This window comes from Harpia harpyja, chromosome 23 (assembly GCF_026419915.1).
Source record: "Harpia harpyja isolate bHarHar1 chromosome 23, bHarHar1 primary haplotype, whole genome shotgun sequence".
In the NCBI taxonomy this organism is placed as follows: Eukaryota; Metazoa; Chordata; class Aves; order Accipitriformes; family Accipitridae; genus Harpia; species Harpia harpyja.
Genome location: NC_068962.1, coordinates 1950538 through 1969050, shown reverse-complemented (window position 1 = coordinate 1969050; position 18513 = coordinate 1950538). Strand labels below are relative to the sequence as shown.

General features: G+C 38.7%; 1 protein-coding gene across 1 annotated transcript in view; it reads right to left on the bottom strand.

Moving 5' to 3' along the window:
* Positions 1-684: 684 nt before the first annotated feature.
* The window catches only part of NUP205 (nucleoporin 205), a 54947-nt gene continuing 37118 nt past the window's right edge, over positions 685-18513 (bottom strand). The window contains exons 28-43 of the mRNA XM_052774340.1: positions 17990-18181; positions 16069-16339; positions 15548-15646; positions 14201-14349; positions 13263-13454; positions 12941-13062; positions 11658-11796; positions 11315-11441; positions 10293-10369; positions 8658-8786; positions 7984-8110; positions 4954-5120; positions 4434-4557; positions 3398-3526; positions 2589-2662; positions 685-1382 (exon numbers count right to left, since the gene is read on the bottom strand). Coding sequence (XP_052630300.1) covers positions 1230-1382; positions 2589-2662; positions 3398-3526; positions 4434-4557; positions 4954-5120; positions 7984-8110; positions 8658-8786; positions 10293-10369; positions 11315-11441; positions 11658-11796; positions 12941-13062; positions 13263-13454; positions 14201-14349; positions 15548-15646; positions 16069-16339; positions 17990-18181 — 2271 coding nt within the window. The 3' untranslated portion in view covers positions 685-1229. The remainder of the gene's footprint in view (positions 1383-2588; positions 2663-3397; positions 3527-4433; positions 4558-4953; positions 5121-7983; positions 8111-8657; positions 8787-10292; positions 10370-11314; positions 11442-11657; positions 11797-12940; positions 13063-13262; positions 13455-14200; positions 14350-15547; positions 15647-16068; positions 16340-17989; positions 18182-18513) is intronic.

Genomic DNA, 18513 nt, shown 5'->3' with positions numbered 1-18513 from the left:
CCAGCACCAGCTGGCCACCATCGCGGTGTTCTGTGAAGTGCAGCGAATTCCTCGGAGCCGGCAGAATTCCAAAGTCATATTCCTGTAGTTAATGAGAAACTCGGTACGTTACTTCCCGTTTTCCACTGAGACGGTAGAGGAGCAAGAAAAACCCCGTGGAGAATCAACAACGTCCAACTCTGTAAACCATTAATATCGAGCTGCTCCTATGGAACAGCTAATAACCATCATCGGAGAGCAGGGCTGTCATCACCCCTGCATAAAAGATGATGTAATTCTCGTAACGAGTTTGTGCGGATGAATAAGTATAAAATCGTAAAAAACGTGAAATACTAAGTAATGAAAACACAGGGCAGACAGAATTTAGAAGGCACACATGGAGAATTGGGCATTAAGATCAGACTCTAATAAGAGAGAAATCCAACAGATCTCATGTCAATAATCAGTGGTTACGCTTTCTTTTTTTACATAAGAGACAAGGAGATAGGAATCTCTCTTATGAGAAAAATCTAACTATAGAAGCAATCTACCACTCAAGCATGTTGGCTTCCTCCTCATGCATTTTATTCTGTCTTTACACTCCTGTTCCAGCAAGCACAGCACAGAAAACTTTACTCCCCCAAGCCATAAGAACCAAACCCAGGGCAGTCACCTTCCATGACTTTCCCCATCCCCCCCCCCCCCCCCCCTTATCTAGACTTGTCCAAAGAGAAGCAGCTTCTACTTCTGTCAGCTGAAAAAAGGCAGGACAAGAGGGAGCAGAAACAAGCAGTTCACACTGCCGAATGATCACCTTTCATACAGAATCCACACCAGAGCGATCACAGTCTGCAGGTGCTGAAACATGAACCCCAGGTTTTCATTAAACCTGTGTGTGAAGCAAGAGCAGCATAAACAGACACAGACATTCTAGTTTTCTCTGAAAGCATCCACAAATGTGGTATCACCACAGCTGCAGAACTTTTGTTTCCTTTATGTCCTCCATCAGAATTCCTTCTCGCTTGAATTTTTATATTAATCATAACTCCGTTAAAAACAATCCTTTATTTTTCCTGTCAAGTTGGGAGCAGTAGGAAAGAATACACAAAACTGATCCATAGGGATAAGAAAAAAAGTAACAAAATATTTCTGACATTATTTAGAAAACGTATGATCTATAAAATCTGATGATCCAGAAGGCCTGCGCTAGCACACCGCTTCAAGAGGCAAGCAACATGTATCAGAGTCTTTTAGGTCCTTGATATTCTTAGGAGACCACGGATACGTCTAACAAGAGCTTGAATAAAGGTGTATCGTGACCGAACCTTAGAATATAATCCTTCGATGTCCAGGAGCTTCTTCTGCAGAGATTCACCAAAGCTGTTTGTGGCTTCTATCTGAAGCTGAGAAACAGATTTGTTGCAGTCATCAGTACAAAATCTTCTCTTTCTGGAATGCCAGCTTATCCATCATCAACTACCTGTCAACTATGATTTATTCTCTAAGCCACTTTCAAAAGTATGTTTTTTCTGACTCCCCTAATAAGTACTGCTTGCATTCTTCCCTTACATTTTTCTCTCTAAATTGTATAATGGATAGCCTTTCTACAGAGGTTTTTGGGTGACTCAGAGCATTCACAGATTACCCAATTACCACCACCTTACAACCCCTCCAAGTTTTAGGAATTAAACAGTCTCATATAATTTAGCTTCTTCAGTTACAGTCATACAAACACTTCTTCCCATTAAAATTTACCTAGTCCTTTAAGGACTGTTTAGGAGTGCAGAGTTCATGTGCATAGACAACATTTTTTCATTAACACATACGTAAACAATCCCTGAAAAAAATTAATTACATTCTAAGTATTTTCGCAAGATGTTACTGTATATTTTGCTTTTGAACAAATGAAATAAGACAGACGCCTCATCAGAAAAAACACAACTGTTCTTATAATTCTAGATCTTATAAGGGTACTTCAGACTGCACAGGTTTTGAGCACATTTTTCTGCACAAACAGCAGTAGAAATGTTAGTGGGATTTATTAATAAAAATGGTATTTTTTTCTGCCACCTCTGCATCAAATTTACACAAACCATTAAATCACTGTGTAAGCAGAAATCACTTCTTTGCTAACATTCACATTTTATAGTCTCCTCAGTTTCTGTTACCCTTTTCAGTCTCATTTCTCTACAGCCTAGCTGCAGGTGACCTGTAGTAAACAGCTATAGTATCACAGAAGACCAGGAATCCTGCCCTCATGTTGTGAGTCTTTCAAGGATAACTGACATTTTCAGAAAGCTATTACTAAAAAAATACATTCCATTTGACTGTTTACAAGAGAAAAAGAATGAGTAATTTTTTTGGTAAGTCTAGCTTATTTTTCATTAAACTTTTTATATGAAGACTCGAAAATATGTGTGCAGCAGCACAACCGATACCTGCATCATAATACTTCCCCCCCCAGCGCTTCATTAATCCTAAATTAAGCTGCATCCTGTTGGTGTTACCACAGGTTGTTCAGAGGTGGGAAAGCTACAGTCAGACTGCTCTCAATAGCTGTATGGTAATCAAGCGCATTCGGTACTTTTCAGTAGACTGTCACATCTCACCTGTTCAATATCATGCTGGCTCACTCGATTCAGTCCACTGCCAAAATCCAAGTTAGGCTCTGAACCAAAGGAATCTAGTGATAGAAAATGAGACGTTAAAATTACGTTGGCTGCTCCACACTATCTTCTCCACATCAAGTTACAAAATGAGTTTAAAACGCAGTATTCCAAATTGGTCAGTAAACTTGTGCATTAGAAATTATACTCATTTTTGGACTTAAATGATTTAGAGAAAATACCTTAAGTAAGAGCCATAAATAATTTTGACCACACAACATGGCACTTTAAGCAAAAAGCTCTTCTCTGGGTCACTTTTCCCTTTCTGACTGACTTCCATTCCTAATTTTAGGTTTTTTTAAAAATCAAAATTCAACAAACTTCAAATCTTCTGTTGAATCAATAGGGCCTACAATTCTGAAAATACTTTTAAACCCACCAATATTAATTTTAGTTCTTTATTTCATCTTAGATTATCTTATTGAAATATTTTCCTATAAATTGTTTTGAATCACTGAACTCATTATATTATTTGAACTTCACTCGGTTTGAACAACAGAAATAAAAGCCTTAATTTTACCTTCCTTTGGAGGTTATGTGTAATAGACAAAACCCAAAAGTCTACGACTCAACAATATTTGTATTACCAATTCTCCAGTGAGAATACAAAAAAAAAATTACAAAGGTATACCAAATCAAAACCAAACCTCTTTTATTAAATACAAATGGCAAAATATTAATAGTAGCAAATCAGTTTTAAAGTTAACCATCAGAAGTTATTCAAAGGCACTTTGATGTTTGAGAAATTTTACCTTGCAGCCTTCCTTTCTTAAATGACATCCTGGAGGACAGCAGCGGGTCTTGGGAGTCAGTGGGTGTGCAATGCAGTAGATAGTGTTCCAGATGACGCCAAAGAATGAAGAGACATGTTTCTATAATATCTGTAGACACAACTAAGTGAAGGAGTCTGATTTTGTTGTCTTTAGATTGTACATTTACTGTATGAGCATATTTATACACTTTGAAGCAGCTGAAGACGTGAGCTCAACCATTTGTCACCTCCTCCAGGAGAAGCTTCTCACCCTCACCGCTACAGCCTGGCAACAGATCGCTTGCACTCTCCTTACCTGCTTCAAGAGCAGTGCTGGCGAGGTTGCTTCAATGACTGCTACTCACCCTGAAGGGGCTTTAAACCAGCACTGCACCACAGCAGGGTGTGAGTGCTCATGTGATTTGTAACGACGATAGCTCAGCTGCAGAGACAGCAAATTAAAGCTGAGGTTATAAAGCTGGGGATGGCAGTAACATCTTAAGTTACAACAGGTGGGTCTGCAAGAGCACACCTTTCCCAAATTAGGTTTCAGAGGAAAAAATCTGATCCACTGCAGACAATTGTTTTGTGTGTGAGTATCTGTTTCCATAGAGTTACTGATGTTTATGAGATTAGGTTTATGCAAGGTTGACGGTAAGACTGGAAACTCCAGTTGCTCTGACAGGCACCTCAAAATTATTTGTCAAAATATTTCTTTCACCACACTTGTACACATGCAAATGTTTAGTGGGTCTGGATACTGAATTGAAGAGCTGGGCTGTAATAACTCCTCCATTATAATGTTGCAGAAAGTCCTAGCAGGGTCTCCATGATGGGAATTACTAACTTGAAAATATTTACATTCTGACAATAGCAGAACAATACCCTCTTACTAATTTAATTTTCAGAATTTCAATTTTCCTTCTTGCAAAAGCATTGTTCAAAGTGGTCAGAAATCTAGGTAAAAAGAACCTGTTCCTATTTCTCTGCATTTTCTGGAGCATCACCTTGAGGTCATTTCAATTTTAGAAGGATACAAGAACAGAGAGAAAGCAGCTTGGCTCGGTTGTTTATCAGCTTCACCAGGCGTCGCCTTGCCAAAACGTATTTTTGGGAAGTGGAGATTTTGTCAACCCCAGCTGGCATAACTGACTGACACAGCTGTGATAAGAAGAAGAAAAACAAGAAGATTGTAGCAAATCACAGAGCATCAAAAGAATAAGCAATTACTTATCAATACCTAGAACTTCCTTGTCAGCTATTATTTCTTTAAAAATGTGCTCTGCATTTTGAATTTGCATAACCTTGCTGACTAAAAAATGCAGAAATTAAATGTATCCCCAAGCAACTATATGAAAATCACAACTTTTACAAAGTTAAGCCCAATATTTTCCCTCAAGTTTTAGGTCACTCATTCTATGGACCCCTTCATCAACAGTAGAAAGGAATATGCACAAAACCTGGAACTATTTACTTATCCAAGATGCTTTGGAGTCTGTTACAGCTATGTCTAAGTTACAAACAATACTCAGACTACAGAGTCAGAAGACCTATTACCTCTTTTATTTCATCTGGTGGGAGTTGCTCCACATTTTGCAGTTTGTTAACACTCTGACGATGGCTATCATAGTAACTGAAGAAATCACTAGTGCTCTGTTTCAGCAGGTAGACGATAATACCCAAGCCAGGCAAGTGCCAGTATGGGACCACAGGTGCTTGTGGATCTGGAAAAGATGGTGAACAAAATATAATTTAAAAAAAAATTAAAAAAAGAACAAGAAATCAATAAGGTATGGTCTCTATCAATAAAGTAGTGAAAGACATGAAAGCACTGACAAGTTTGTATTTTATACTTCCATGGCAGAAGTAATACAAATGAAAGTCTAGGCAAGAAGTTCTGTGGCTGCAGTACTAGAAGGCAGTCAGCACAGTACAGTACTGAGCGTAACACATGAAATGTAACTAGACCAGAAGACTTACTATTTAAGTATTTTAACCACTCAGCTGCATAATAGCATGCTGTAAACGCTTACCATGTGGCATGATGAAGAGTTCCAGTCAGCATCAAAACACATCTTACATGCCATAAATGAGGTCCTAGTTTCACAAAATGTAATCCAGCACAGAGGCTGAAAAAAAGAAATCCTCACCTTCCCCTACCTTGTGCTATTTATTTACATACAGTTTTTTTAACTGATATATGTGTTTCTGAGGCTGCCATGGGAAGTGAATTAAACAGGATTTTTAGTCACGTTTGTTTTAACTTGGATTAGTTTCCCGATTTGGCTTAGTGCAAGGCTGCAGAAGCATGTGTTCCAGAATTAGAAAACAGGCAGCTACAGTACTGGCATAAAGTCATAAAGTGACTTAAAGTATATGTGAAACTACAGCCTCTGGTTCATTCTGGTGATAAAAGAAAGACTAGGGAAAATGTGGGCCCTCTCCAGAAGGAAATGGGAGACCTGGTTACCCAGGACATGCAGAAGGATGAAGTACTCAGTGGCTTTTTTGCCTTGGTCTTCACCGACAAGTGCTCCAGCCACACCATCCAAGTCACAGAAAGCAAAGGCAGGGACTGGGAGAATGAAGAACCACCCACCATAGGAGAAGATCAGGTTCGAGACCATCTAAGGAACCTGCAGGTGCACAAGTCCATGGGACCTGATGAGATGCATCCGCAGGTCCTGAGGGAACTGGCGGATGAAGTGGCTACGCCACTATCCATCATATTTGAGAAGTCATGGCAGTCCAGGGAAGTTCCCACTGACTAGAAAAGGGAAAACAACGCCCATTTTTAAAAAGGGAAAAAAGAAAGACCCGGGGAACTACAGGCCAGTCAGTCTCACCTCTGTGCCTGGCAAGATCATTCAGCAGATCCTCCTCGAAACTATGCTAAGGCACATGGAAAATAAGGAGCTGACTGGTGACAGCCAACATGGCTTCACTAAGGGCAAGTAATGCCTGATAAATTTGGTGGCCTTCTACAACGGGGTTACAGTGTTGGTGGATAAGGGAAGAGCAATGGACATCATCTACCCGGACTTGTGCAAAGCTTTTGACACTGTCCCACACAACATCCTTGTCTCTAAATTGGAGAGACATGGATTTGACGGATGGACCACTTGGTGGACAAGGAACTGGCTGGATGGTCGCACTCAAATAGTTGTGGTCAACTGCTCGATGTCCGAGTGGAGAGCAGTGACGAGCGGCATTCCTCAGGGGTCGGTATTGGGACCAGCACTGTTTAATATCTTTGTCAGTAAAATGGACAGTGGGATTGAGCGCACCCTCAGCCAGTTTGCCGACAACACCAAGCTGTGTGGTGCGGTCGACACGCTGGAGGGAAGAGATGCCATCCAGAGTGACCTGGACTTGAGAGTCCAGGCTTGAGAGGTGGGCCTGTGCGAGCCTCATGAAGATCAACAAGGCCAAGTGCGAGGTCCTGCACATGGGTCAGGGCAATCCCAAGCACAAATACAGGCTGGGTGATGAGTGGGTTGAGAGCAGCCCTGAGGAGAAGGACTTGGGGGTATTAGCGGATGAAAAACTGAATATGAGCCAGCAATGTGTGCTTGCAGCCCAGAAAGCCAATTGCATCCTGGGCTGCATCAAAAGCAGCATGACTGGCAGGTCAAGGGAGGCGATTCTCCTCCTCTGCTCTGCTCTTGTGAGACCCCACCTGCAGTACTGCCTTCAGCTCTGGGGTCCTCAGTACAAAGATGACATGGACCTGTTGGAGCAGGTCCAGAGGAGGGCCACCAAGGTGATCAGGGGGCTGGAGCACCTCTCCTATGAGGACAGGCTGAGAGAGTTGGGGTTCAGCCTGAAGAAGAGAAAGCTTCGGGGAGACCTTATAGCAGCCTTCCAGTACCTAAAAGGGGCCTACAAGAAAGCTGGAGAGGGACTTTTATCAAGGGCCTGTAGTGATAGGATGTGCTGGTTTTGGCTAGATAGAGTAATTTTCTTCACAGTAGCTGGTATGGGGCTCTGTTTTGGATTTGTGCTGAAAACAGTGTTGATAACACAGGGATGTTTTCGTTACTGCTGAGCAGTGCTCACACAGAGTCACTTTTCTGCTTCTCACCCCACCCCACCAGCGAGGAGGCTGGGGGGGCACAAGAAGCTGGGAGGGGACACAGCCAGACAGCTGACCCCAACTGACCAAAGGGTATTGCAGACAACAGGACGTCATGCTCAGCATACAAAGCTGGGGGAAGAAGAAGGAAGGGGGGGACGTTCGGAGTGATGGGGGTTAAACCACAACACAGGACATGGGGTAATGGCTTTAAACTGAAAGAGGGTAGATATAGATAGATAAAGAAGAAGTCTTTGCTGTGAGGGTAGTGAGGCACTGGAACAGGTTGCCCAGAGAAGTTGTGGCTGTCCCATCCCTGGCAGTGTTCAAAGCCAGGTTGGATGGGGCTTTGAGCAACCTGGTCTAGTGGAAGGTGTCCCTTCCCATGGCAGGGGGGTTGGAACAAGATGATCTTTAAGGTCCCTTCCAACCCAAACCATTCTATGATTATTTCCTACTGGCCCAAATGTCACACCATTCAGTCCTATCAAATATCAAGCCAAAAATCTCACCCTGACGAGGCCCATCTCGGTTGGTTGATTCTGACAGGCTAGGAGTAAACAGACAAACAGCGTGCTGAAAACTGGGGGAGCTTTGCAACATAAGTGACTCACAGTATTCCATCACGTTTGCACAGATCTGCCAAAAAATATGACAGCATGTCAGTTACAATATCTACAGGCTTTGGAGCATTAAATTTTAAATGGATAAATGTCAATAAACAACATGTTTTGCTCCCTCTCTTCTCACTAGAATGTGATGATTCTCTTTTCTGAGCAGTTACAGCCTCTCTTCTATTTCAAGTCTAGGACTTGCAACCTGGCCTCTTTCCCAAACCTGCTAGTTAAAATTTCTGGTTACTTTTAAGTCCCCTTTGACTCTAACTTAGTGTTAGTCATTGCCCTCTATACCCAGCCTTTATTTTGAAAATGTCTCATCAATTTAAGGCTTTGAAGTTCACAGAGTTTGTACCCAAAACAATAATGGTTGCTAATACAAATTTAAGTAAACAAATTTTCAAGGTTTACTTTAAATAGAAATAAAAATGTGGGATCCCATACCAAACTAAAAACAGCGTAAAGCATTACCAATATCATATGAAAGTATGACAACTAAACAAATCTGCACAGCAGGTAAGAAGTCACAATTTGAGACTGAAGGTTCTAGCAGCTTCTTGTGTCCTTACCTGTTGCATGGCCAACTCGATTTCATCCCTCTTGTTCACTCTGTCTCCCTCTGCGTTATCATCTTGCAGTTTAAACTGACGTAGCCTGTCTGAACCACCAAACCGACTTAGAAGTCCTAAGCACTGGCGCTGCCATAAGAAATGATCATATTAATATCTCAACAAATGAAGTCCACGATTCTTTACACTTAAGTGATACATATCCCTTAAAACACAACAGCAAGACAGTAATGCAGATAAAACTCTGTAAATGAAATTTAAATTTTTAAAACACAATTAATAAATTAATGGCACCCTAAAACAGTTCCTTGAGAAATGAACGCAATTCAAAAGTGTACAACTTTGTCTTATGTCTATTCCAGACTATTATACTGACTAGCATCAATATTACCCATTCCCACTTAAAACACCTTTGCCTATACAGACAAACTAACAAAATCTGGATATGAAGATAATAAGCTCCATGAAAATAGAGTGCAAAAACCAATTCAGTAGTTTCATAAAAAGAAGTAGCATCAATAGATTTGTTTTTAGTTTACATGTGGCTGTTAAGATCACCAAAGTGCTTCAGACCGTACATCAGTTTTGTGTGGAATGGCAAAAAAAGATATCAAAGATTAAAGATTTTTTGGTAATTACTTTTGGGCAAGAGTACACTTAAATCCTTTTATTATGTGATGAAAATAACAGGACAAGCTAGAGAGAAAAGTTGCAATAACAGATGACTGATTCACACAGTTTTGCTCAGAACAGCTCAGGTTTCAAATTAACTAATTAAAACTTCTTATTAAAAAAAAAAAAAAATCTTTCTGCTTTCCCATGGGAACTTCTTGCTGACATGACGCAGCAGAATACAGAGTACCCCAGCATTACAGCAATCGTTTACAGCTTGCTACTCTGCTTCAGGCTGGTCAGCCTAATAATTACTATCTAAGTGTCTAGAGAACACATCCTTCTCTTACAAACAGAAGTATTTGATAGGGCAGCCCTTTCTATAGATAGTTTTCAATTACATATTTCTTTACAGAAGTCCTCGCTCACATGAACAACAAAGCTTCAAAAACATTGCTGGATGCTGAATGCTGAGCTGTAAAGAGGTCTGCAGTGATAGCTTTTGAGCAAGACTTACTCTATCGGGGCTTTCATTCTGCTTTCTAAGGGTTATTTTTAAAAGGGGAGGAAAGAAATAAAACACTAGCATGTTTGAGACTCCAAATTGTTGAGCTGAAGACATGCTTGTGGCAAAAGTGGTAACAGTATTTCTGCATTACTTCACATACTTTGGTGTTGACCTGAAATTCTTCTTCTCCTCCACATAAGTGGAATCCTAAGCCAGGGAGGGCAACAGAGTCCCTGACACAACTCTGATGTTGCCAAATGTTATCTTTTCTACTTGGTTGGGAGGTGGGGAACCAACCCAAAAAAACCAAAGCACCAAAACCACACACCACACAAACTCCCACACTCACACAAACCATCCCCACCCTGCCCCAAAAAAACCCTAAACAGCCACACATTCTTCTTAATGGTAGAAAACATCCCTTTTATAACTGCTACTACTCAGAGTACAAAACCAGGAACTCATCTACATACACAATTCTAAAAGGACAAATGTCAAATATACAACTTTACTACCTGAAATCGGCCTATATGTCCTTGCAGCTCCATCAGCGTCCCTTCATTAACATCAATGTCCAGCTCACTTAGCACTCCTGATAAAAGGTACAGCCATTAAAGTAACTGTTTGGTGGGGTTTTTTCTGGTTTGGTTTTTTTTTTTGAAAGAAAACAGATTTATGCAGTATATCCATTTAAATACAAGCATTGATCAGAAAAATTTCAGCCAAACATACAACTTCTATTTTGCACACTGTTTGAGGAAAACATTCAGATATGAATGCAGCTACTAGGAGATACACAAGAGCATGTAGCTTAGCATGAAAATTGCGGCTGTTGTGCAAAGCTCAGTATGCTGTAAGCAAAGAAACATTTGGGCTCAACCTACAGCTCTGCACCCCTTTCTATTGTAGTCAGACATCTCTCCTGAACAAAGCAAGCCATTAAATCAAAATAGAGAAGTTATTTTGAAATGGTAAGCAAGTCTTCCAGCATGCAGAAGAAATCACTATATCCATCACAATAATTATCAGTCCTCTGTGACGATAAGTCACCCAAGAGAAATATCAGTACGCTAATCCACAGTGCTTCTCCCTGGAAGCTTTCTTTTTCAAATAAATAAAAATGGAGAGGACCTTAACAAAGATACAGGTATGCAAACAATTTTCTGTCTTTATTTCCTCAGTAATAGAATTTGCTGAATGAAAATTCTTTTTAAAGATACCACACACACTTTGAACACTACCATTTGCAAGTCATCTCAAAGACAAAAAGTACTTACTCTCAGGTAGCATAATGAAAAGAAAATGGGAAGTCAAATGCATATTGATAAGGGCACTATGTCCACTGCAAATCCACCATACTTACTTCAAGAACAATTATTTAACATTTCTTTATTTTTCCCAGAGCTCTACATGTCAAGAAAATTCTGTATCGTAGTAGATATTCCTTTATATGTCTTACTATTTCTTTATAGAAAAGAAAAGAAAGCCTGAAATTCATGCAGATGGGGCTAAGAGACTTCAAAACTGCAGTTCCTACCAGGCAAAGCTGCCTTGCTGATTATTCCTGTCAGGCAGGCCAGCTCCTGGAGAGATCCAACACTAACATCTTGACACCTCAGGATTGCCTGGATAGTATCTGAATGGGAAATTAGGAACTGCAAAACCTGTACCACAAGAAGAAAAGGGAAAATATGAATGACTCAAGATTTAGCAATGAGCAGAGACGAAGCAATGCTTTAACTTTTGGAGAATTTTAAAGTGATCTCCCATGCCAGTGAGGATGGGATTTTAAAAAAAAAAAAGCTTACTTTCAGAGCAAAAGGACACAATTTCTTTGAATGAGCGGTAGCTGCGATACTCTAGCGTCTTTTGGAACTTACCTGTCCTGCTGCTTGCAGGTGCTGTGCCATGCTGGATGTGAGAATAACTTGGCACAGTTGAAGAGCTGGAAGAAGAATCTGGCGGTAACGTTCCACTGGAGCAGGAATGAAGACTGGGGGATCTCTCATTCCATACATTCTTAAGAGGTTTAAAAAGAAAAAAAGAAAAAAAAAAAAAAAGATAAACAGTGTAAGAAAATTGAAGCCCACTAGTGAAGCAGAGCCTCAGCCTACAGTCATCCTCAAGAATCTGCAAATATTCATATTTCAATAATAGGTCTGTACCTGAACTGAATTTATATTTGGAAAAGCAACAAATTTATGATACACAGCTGCTGCAATTTACCTAGAAAGCTGCTGCCAGACATTTCCTCTAAGCAGAGAAAATTACTTCTTTGTACTATACTATGTTAAATCAGATTACTTTGTTGTAGAAATATGACATGTGTTTTCTCTACTTATATATAAAACTAAATATTCTCAAATATTTTAGGAAGAGGTGTGCTTAATTCTAAAGCAACCAATAAATACAATCTTCTACAAATGCCCTGTAGGTTCCATGCAATCTTATACATCTCATTGGCACTTTTAAACAGACTACTTGTCTAAATCTTAAATTCTTCCAAAGTGTTTGAACCCCCAGTGTGTCCCTAAGAACCGTAAATTTAAAGCAAGGACCAAGGTTTGAAATCAACCAAGGTGATTTCCCCTAAATATGCAATTTCCTTCTCCGAGATCTTCTCTCGGTCATCTCACAATGACTAACAACATGGCAACACATCAAGAAACTTGTCAAGCAATATATAACTGTCATTTTTTTTTTTTTTTTCTTAAAAACACACAAAATATTTCTGAAATGTCATTTACTTCACTGCTCACTCATTAGTGCTTTATGGGGGAGGACAAACTCTGCACTTTTTGTTCGCTAACTGCAAAGCCCCCAAAAGAAATTTACACTTTAGGCTGTTTTTCAAACATTACAGTCTAAATGATATTATAATAATAATAATAGGAATTATTAATTATAATTATCTAAGGTATCAAACAAATAAGATTTAACATAGTCTAAGTAACTGGACATGCAAGTACAACTTCACACCCACTTATTTGGAATTTTTCACTCAATAAAAGGTAGTTTTAAACTGAACTGATAGATTAAAGAAATACACACAAAAAGAATATACCCACAAATACTTACTCAAAAGCTTGTGGCTATAAAAAGACATCATATCCTTCCAAGACTATATTACAGTTTCAAAATCAGCCAGGGAACCGACACTTACCCCTGATGGTCTGTTTCGGGTCGCATGTCATACACTTGACACTGTGCCAGCCTCACAATTACTCCAGACCGCAACAGCTCTAATGCCCCTTGCTGACTTTTAGCTACTCTAGTGAGGAATGCCTAGAGAAGAGAAGGGTGAGTATTGGAGATGCACAATGAGACTTATTATAACTATTTTCTCTCTTGATTTTAACATAATTTCAAATAATATTATTTTAATAAAGTATCTCTGAGTACAATCAATGTGAAGTATAGACAAACAACTTTTATTTAAAAAAACCCACCACCATACCACAAAATTGTTTCTGAAGTACTATTACCATTTTGGACTCATAGGTGTACAGCGCTTTAAGTAAAGGGGGCTGAGGTGTGAGCAAGCTCTGAAGAGTCAGATCATCATCTGCTAGGCTATCCACAAGCACCTTCAGGTAGCCACTATTGGAGAGATACAACAGCCACTGCTGCTGCTTGTCTACTGAAACAATACGATCAAGCAAAGCCAACGCCAGCATCTGGGATGGGGAAGGAAAAAAAAAAAAAAAAAACAAAAAAAAAGAAAAAGAAAAATCAAAACAATTAAATCTATGAGATCAATGAGATTTCTAACAAATACCTGGAAACATGAAATGCTAAGCAGTTCCTTCTAACAGCTTCTTAAAAGCAGAATGCATTTCTGCACTACAACCACAATACTTTACGTGGAAAATATTTTAAGATTTCTTGACATTTTATTATAGTATGAGGCAATTACCTTCTCTCTATTACTCTTTAACAAAATATCACAGATATTGTTGAACTATTCCAAAGTATTTTAATGAAATATTGCTACAAGCACAATTGCTATTTAAAACTAGTTTGCATTCTGACTAGATTCCTGTCCACTGAAGTTAATATCAGAAAATATTTCTTCCTGAAGTCACCAAACCTTCCCAGAGTGGGAAAATAAACTGGTAAGTCCATGATTTAAAAATAATAACAAATAAATGCCACAGCAGTTCATACCTACAATCTTTAGCAGCAGTTCTTGCCACCCTTAAACAATAGGGCACGTAGCTTCTTTGAGAAAAAAATTAATATGCATGTATGCCCCTACTTTCAACAGCTTGAAGGATGAGTGGGAGGACAGAAACGTGAAAGAGATTAAGTACCTACAAAAAATGTTCTAGTGCTATCTCATGAAATTTCCCTTTTCTGCACAGTAGTAAAGTGTTCTTTAAAACAAACTGAACAGCGATTGCAAAGAAATAGATTTACTTACCCGGCCTATCTCATGACCATCACAAGCATCACGACAGACCACCTCCATGAGAGCTGCCCCATAACTCTCAATAATTGCCATGTTTTCCCGTTGCAATTTACTAAACACATCTTCAGGAGCTGTCAGACGTTCCCACATTGTTTTTTTAGCTGTAAAAAGAAGTAAAACAAAAAATGAAAAATGCGAAGATGGACAGCTTAGCATCAGGTTAGCTACAGTACAGCTGAGTCTACATCCTTCAGAGCATTCTCTATCTTAAAACAGAAATGCCCTGAACATTGGATGGGGTTTTTGACTGAAGTGCAAATGTTTTCCTACAAATCCATTCTTTCCTGAATATCACACACAGGCCAGCCAGCACAAAAAATGTGTGTGCCTGTACACATACACCACCCTTGCAAATATATATTCTACATTACACTTATTGAATCTTAGAATCATTTTGAGCAGACTATTAGGCCTAAGAACTTTCACTGGGACCAAAACACTCAGTTTTGAAGGGATGTAAACAAGGTGACTTAAGTGAGAAAGGGCCAAATCCAAAGCCAGTAATAAACTACAATGGGGTCATAACAAATTCAAAGGTACTTTTACTACTCTAGGTCAAAATGCTGATCAAGTAATAGCAGTAAGAGTCTGCATGCACAGCTACTAGCCCCAAGTTTGTTTTTCAATTCTTGTCCAAGCTCTAAGATGAAATAATGATTAGAAACACTGACAAATCAAGTATTTAAGCCATTAACAGAGAGAGTGTGATATTCACCATAAGTTCTCTTGGTTAAGCAGCAACTCTGGCTGGCTTATTTTTTGATTATTTTTTGGGGGGTAGAGGTGATGCTTTTTTGTTTGTTTGTTTGTCTTCCCCCTCAGGGGTCTTCAGCTAAAGTAACAGAAAGAATATTAAATAATCTTTGGGTTGTTTCTCTTTTAAATAGGATCACTCTGGTATGAGTGTACACACAGATGTGGAGGCAATACATTTCTACAGTTGTAACTGTTCTCAAGTAGGTCCAAGTAATCTCTAGTCCTTTGACAATTTTGTAGCTATGACGCATAGCTTTAAATCGACACAAATGAAATATCTTCTTTAGTGCTGGAGGTCACAAGTCTAATATCCTCATCCAGAACAATACATTTTGAATGCATATGTAGCTAGACTGGTCAGAATAGAGGAGGATTTGCATCATTTAGCATAAGCAACTAATTTCAGAGGCTCTTGGAGTAAGATGGTTTCTATCTACATAATCTATCTATTTCCAGAAGACAACTCAGCATGAAGAAACTGTACCGTTCAGGGTTAAATAACCATTTTTTTTTCCTCTTTTCCATAATACAGTTGGACCATACCCGCTTCTAAAGTGTCTGGTTCATCTGGTCTCTGGGCAATCTGCAAATAATAAAGCAGTGATCCATAAAGGTGTGTTCTCACTCTCTGGAAGCCACCACCTGTTCACGAGAAACATTCATAATTAAAACCAAATAAAAGTAAATTCTGTAACACCATCTTCCACTGGTACTTAATTTAACTTTCCTACGGCAATGCTGCAGAAATAAATAAAACAGATTCCTTAAGTCAGAGTTCTTCCATTCACACAAAAGTGTATTTGTGACAATTCAGCAAGTTCATGCTGCTCCCAAAAAGTGGCAAAATTTACACGTCTCCTGCTTGTTTTTCAGTTTAAAAAAATAATACGCCTTTATTAATTTTTTTCTTGTTAGTAACATCACTTAGATTTATATTAATCATGTAAGATCCACCTAACTGACTGTAATAAAAATCCTCACTGCAGTAACAGCAAGTAGCTCAGTCCATCTTTCTGCTCTTGGTGGCTGGAATTCCCACACATGCACTGCAAAGGTCAACACACCTGTTTTCAAAATGAAATCCAACAGTTTTTTTAAGATGATGTGGAGGGAGGAGTCACCAATGGAAGCAAAACCCATGGATATGCTCTCAGAGCCAGGTGATGAGGTAAAAGAACCATCCAGCATCAAGACATATTGGGACTGTCCTGCCATAGGGAGTGCAAGCGGCTGTTTCTGCTCGGTTTTCACGGACTGGCTCAGGTGGGCAGTCAGGGTGAACACAGCCCCTGCCACCACCGGCATCAACTCCTGAGCTGCATCATCATCTAGGATCTTAATACAGAAAAAGAAGAAAAAGAAAAAAAAAAGAAAAGAAAAAAAAAAGAAAAAAATGAAATCGAAAAGTGTCTGATTTTATGAGATATTAAAGCAATTAATTTAGCCTCTCACAGCTATTTCATTTATGTATGCATAAAGATTTTATTAACATGGCACTATTTAAAACATATCAAAATCAGTGCTGTCAGAAACTTTTTCAGAAAGATGAGCTGAACACATTTTAATTGAGAAGATCATTAGCTTTTTTTTATTTACACAAATCACAGGCAGGATGATAATTAAATATGGATGGGGAAAAGGGAAGGAACATGCTGACATTTGAGTTGCTTTATTAGTTAAATATCTAAACCTAAGGTATGAAGAGAACAACTGACACCCTTTTGGCTTTACAGCTCTTTAAAGAAAACCATTTCCATTAAGAATGTGAAGATACAATTCAGAAAACTCAAAGGGGTGAGCATCAAAGAAATAAGCATCAAAGGACCATTTAAGACAATATGGAGAAACACTAACAAGAAGTTTGCATTTACTATTTTAGTTCACCATTTAAAAGGTAAACCTGGTATCTTTATCACTGACACTCAAGGAGCTTTCCTTTTAAGCAATATAGTTGTTTAATACAAGAGATCAATTATTTTCAAAGAAAATAATGATAATTGTTTCCTCAAATTAACAAAATCTTCACTAAAAATTAAGTATTAGAGAAAATTAAGAGTCTGAAATTCCTTCAACTAGCAAAGGCCTCCCTTGTTTCCCATTTTTTAAATTTTTTTCACGTAAAAAACAAAACCAGCACTCCACTAAAAAGTAGGTTTTAGGTAACTCCTACAAAAAGAATAATGGAAACAACAACAACAGAAATCCAAAAGGTTATCTTTTGCTTGAAAAAAATATAATATTTTCACATATATTTCTCAAAACACAGCTTGTCTAATCAGGAAAACTACAAACAGCATAAATCACAACAAATACAGGAAAAAAAAAAAGCCACAGCAGCCTAAACAATACAAGGATCCTTCATTAAATTTTGTCTTTGAGAATGGCTGGGTCAGTAGTAACTGCCCAGTCTGTCTCAAAAATTACTATTATAATTCAGCAGTAAACCACCTAGACTTTAAATATTTCAAGACAAAGCAAACTCTCGCATTTCCAAAAGCCGTTCTAATTGTAAAATCTTTACTTTTTCTACTCTGAAGCTTCATTCAACTCTCTCATTTTTTAAAAGAAGCAGCAGTAGGATTTGCAGTGAGTTATCTAAATGCAGTAAATCAGCAACTGCAATACTGTTTGTCTTCATCCCTTCCAGATGAGTTCTCCTATGTTCCTCATCAAAATGGGCTGTTTCTTTTTCACACATCCCTTCCAGACTACCATCATACCGGATTATACTGAAGTGTCTTTGAATTTGTCAATATACGGTTCATAGTTCAACAGTAGCTATGCAAGAATACAGAGTATCCCCTCTGTCCACAGTGCATTCAACTTTAGCATAGTAGCAATCAGAAAACTAAAAAGAATACTAAAGGCAGACAAATTTTTTTTGGATTACAATCAAGAATGCTACTGGAAGCATAGTTTCTCTTTCATGCAAGAAGATACAGCTACAAAGTTCAAGGAGAGAGTTGACGTCCAGTATAGCATTACCTTATCATGCACATCCTGCAATAGATCGCGGATAATCAGTTGTCTGTCCTCAGCCTGTATGAGATCCTGGGGGCAGGCAGTGAGTATAATTTCCACCAGTTGTCGCCATGACTCTAAGGCATGCCTTTTAGCATGGAGGCATTGCAGCAGCTTGTTCCGCTCCACTACATACTGCAGGATAGTGTTGATCTCCTGAACACCCATGACAAAGAAATTGAATTATAATATGCTAAAAGAGTTAGTGGCAAAGACAGATTTCAAGATGACAGTTTTATCTAATACTAATAGACTTTGGGGGGGAAAAGGAGAAAAAAAAAAAAAAAAAGGTAAGTTTTCAGCTTATCAGAAACAAGCTGCTATTAATCACTTTAACAAGATGGGCCAAACCATTTCTGAGCTCATTTTCACAAGGCCTTTCCATCATGAATGTCTCAAGCTCACAGTAATTAAAAAAAAAAAAAATTAACCAGGGAAATTATTTCCTAACATACACTTTAAACAAAAACAACTATGAAAAATCTATT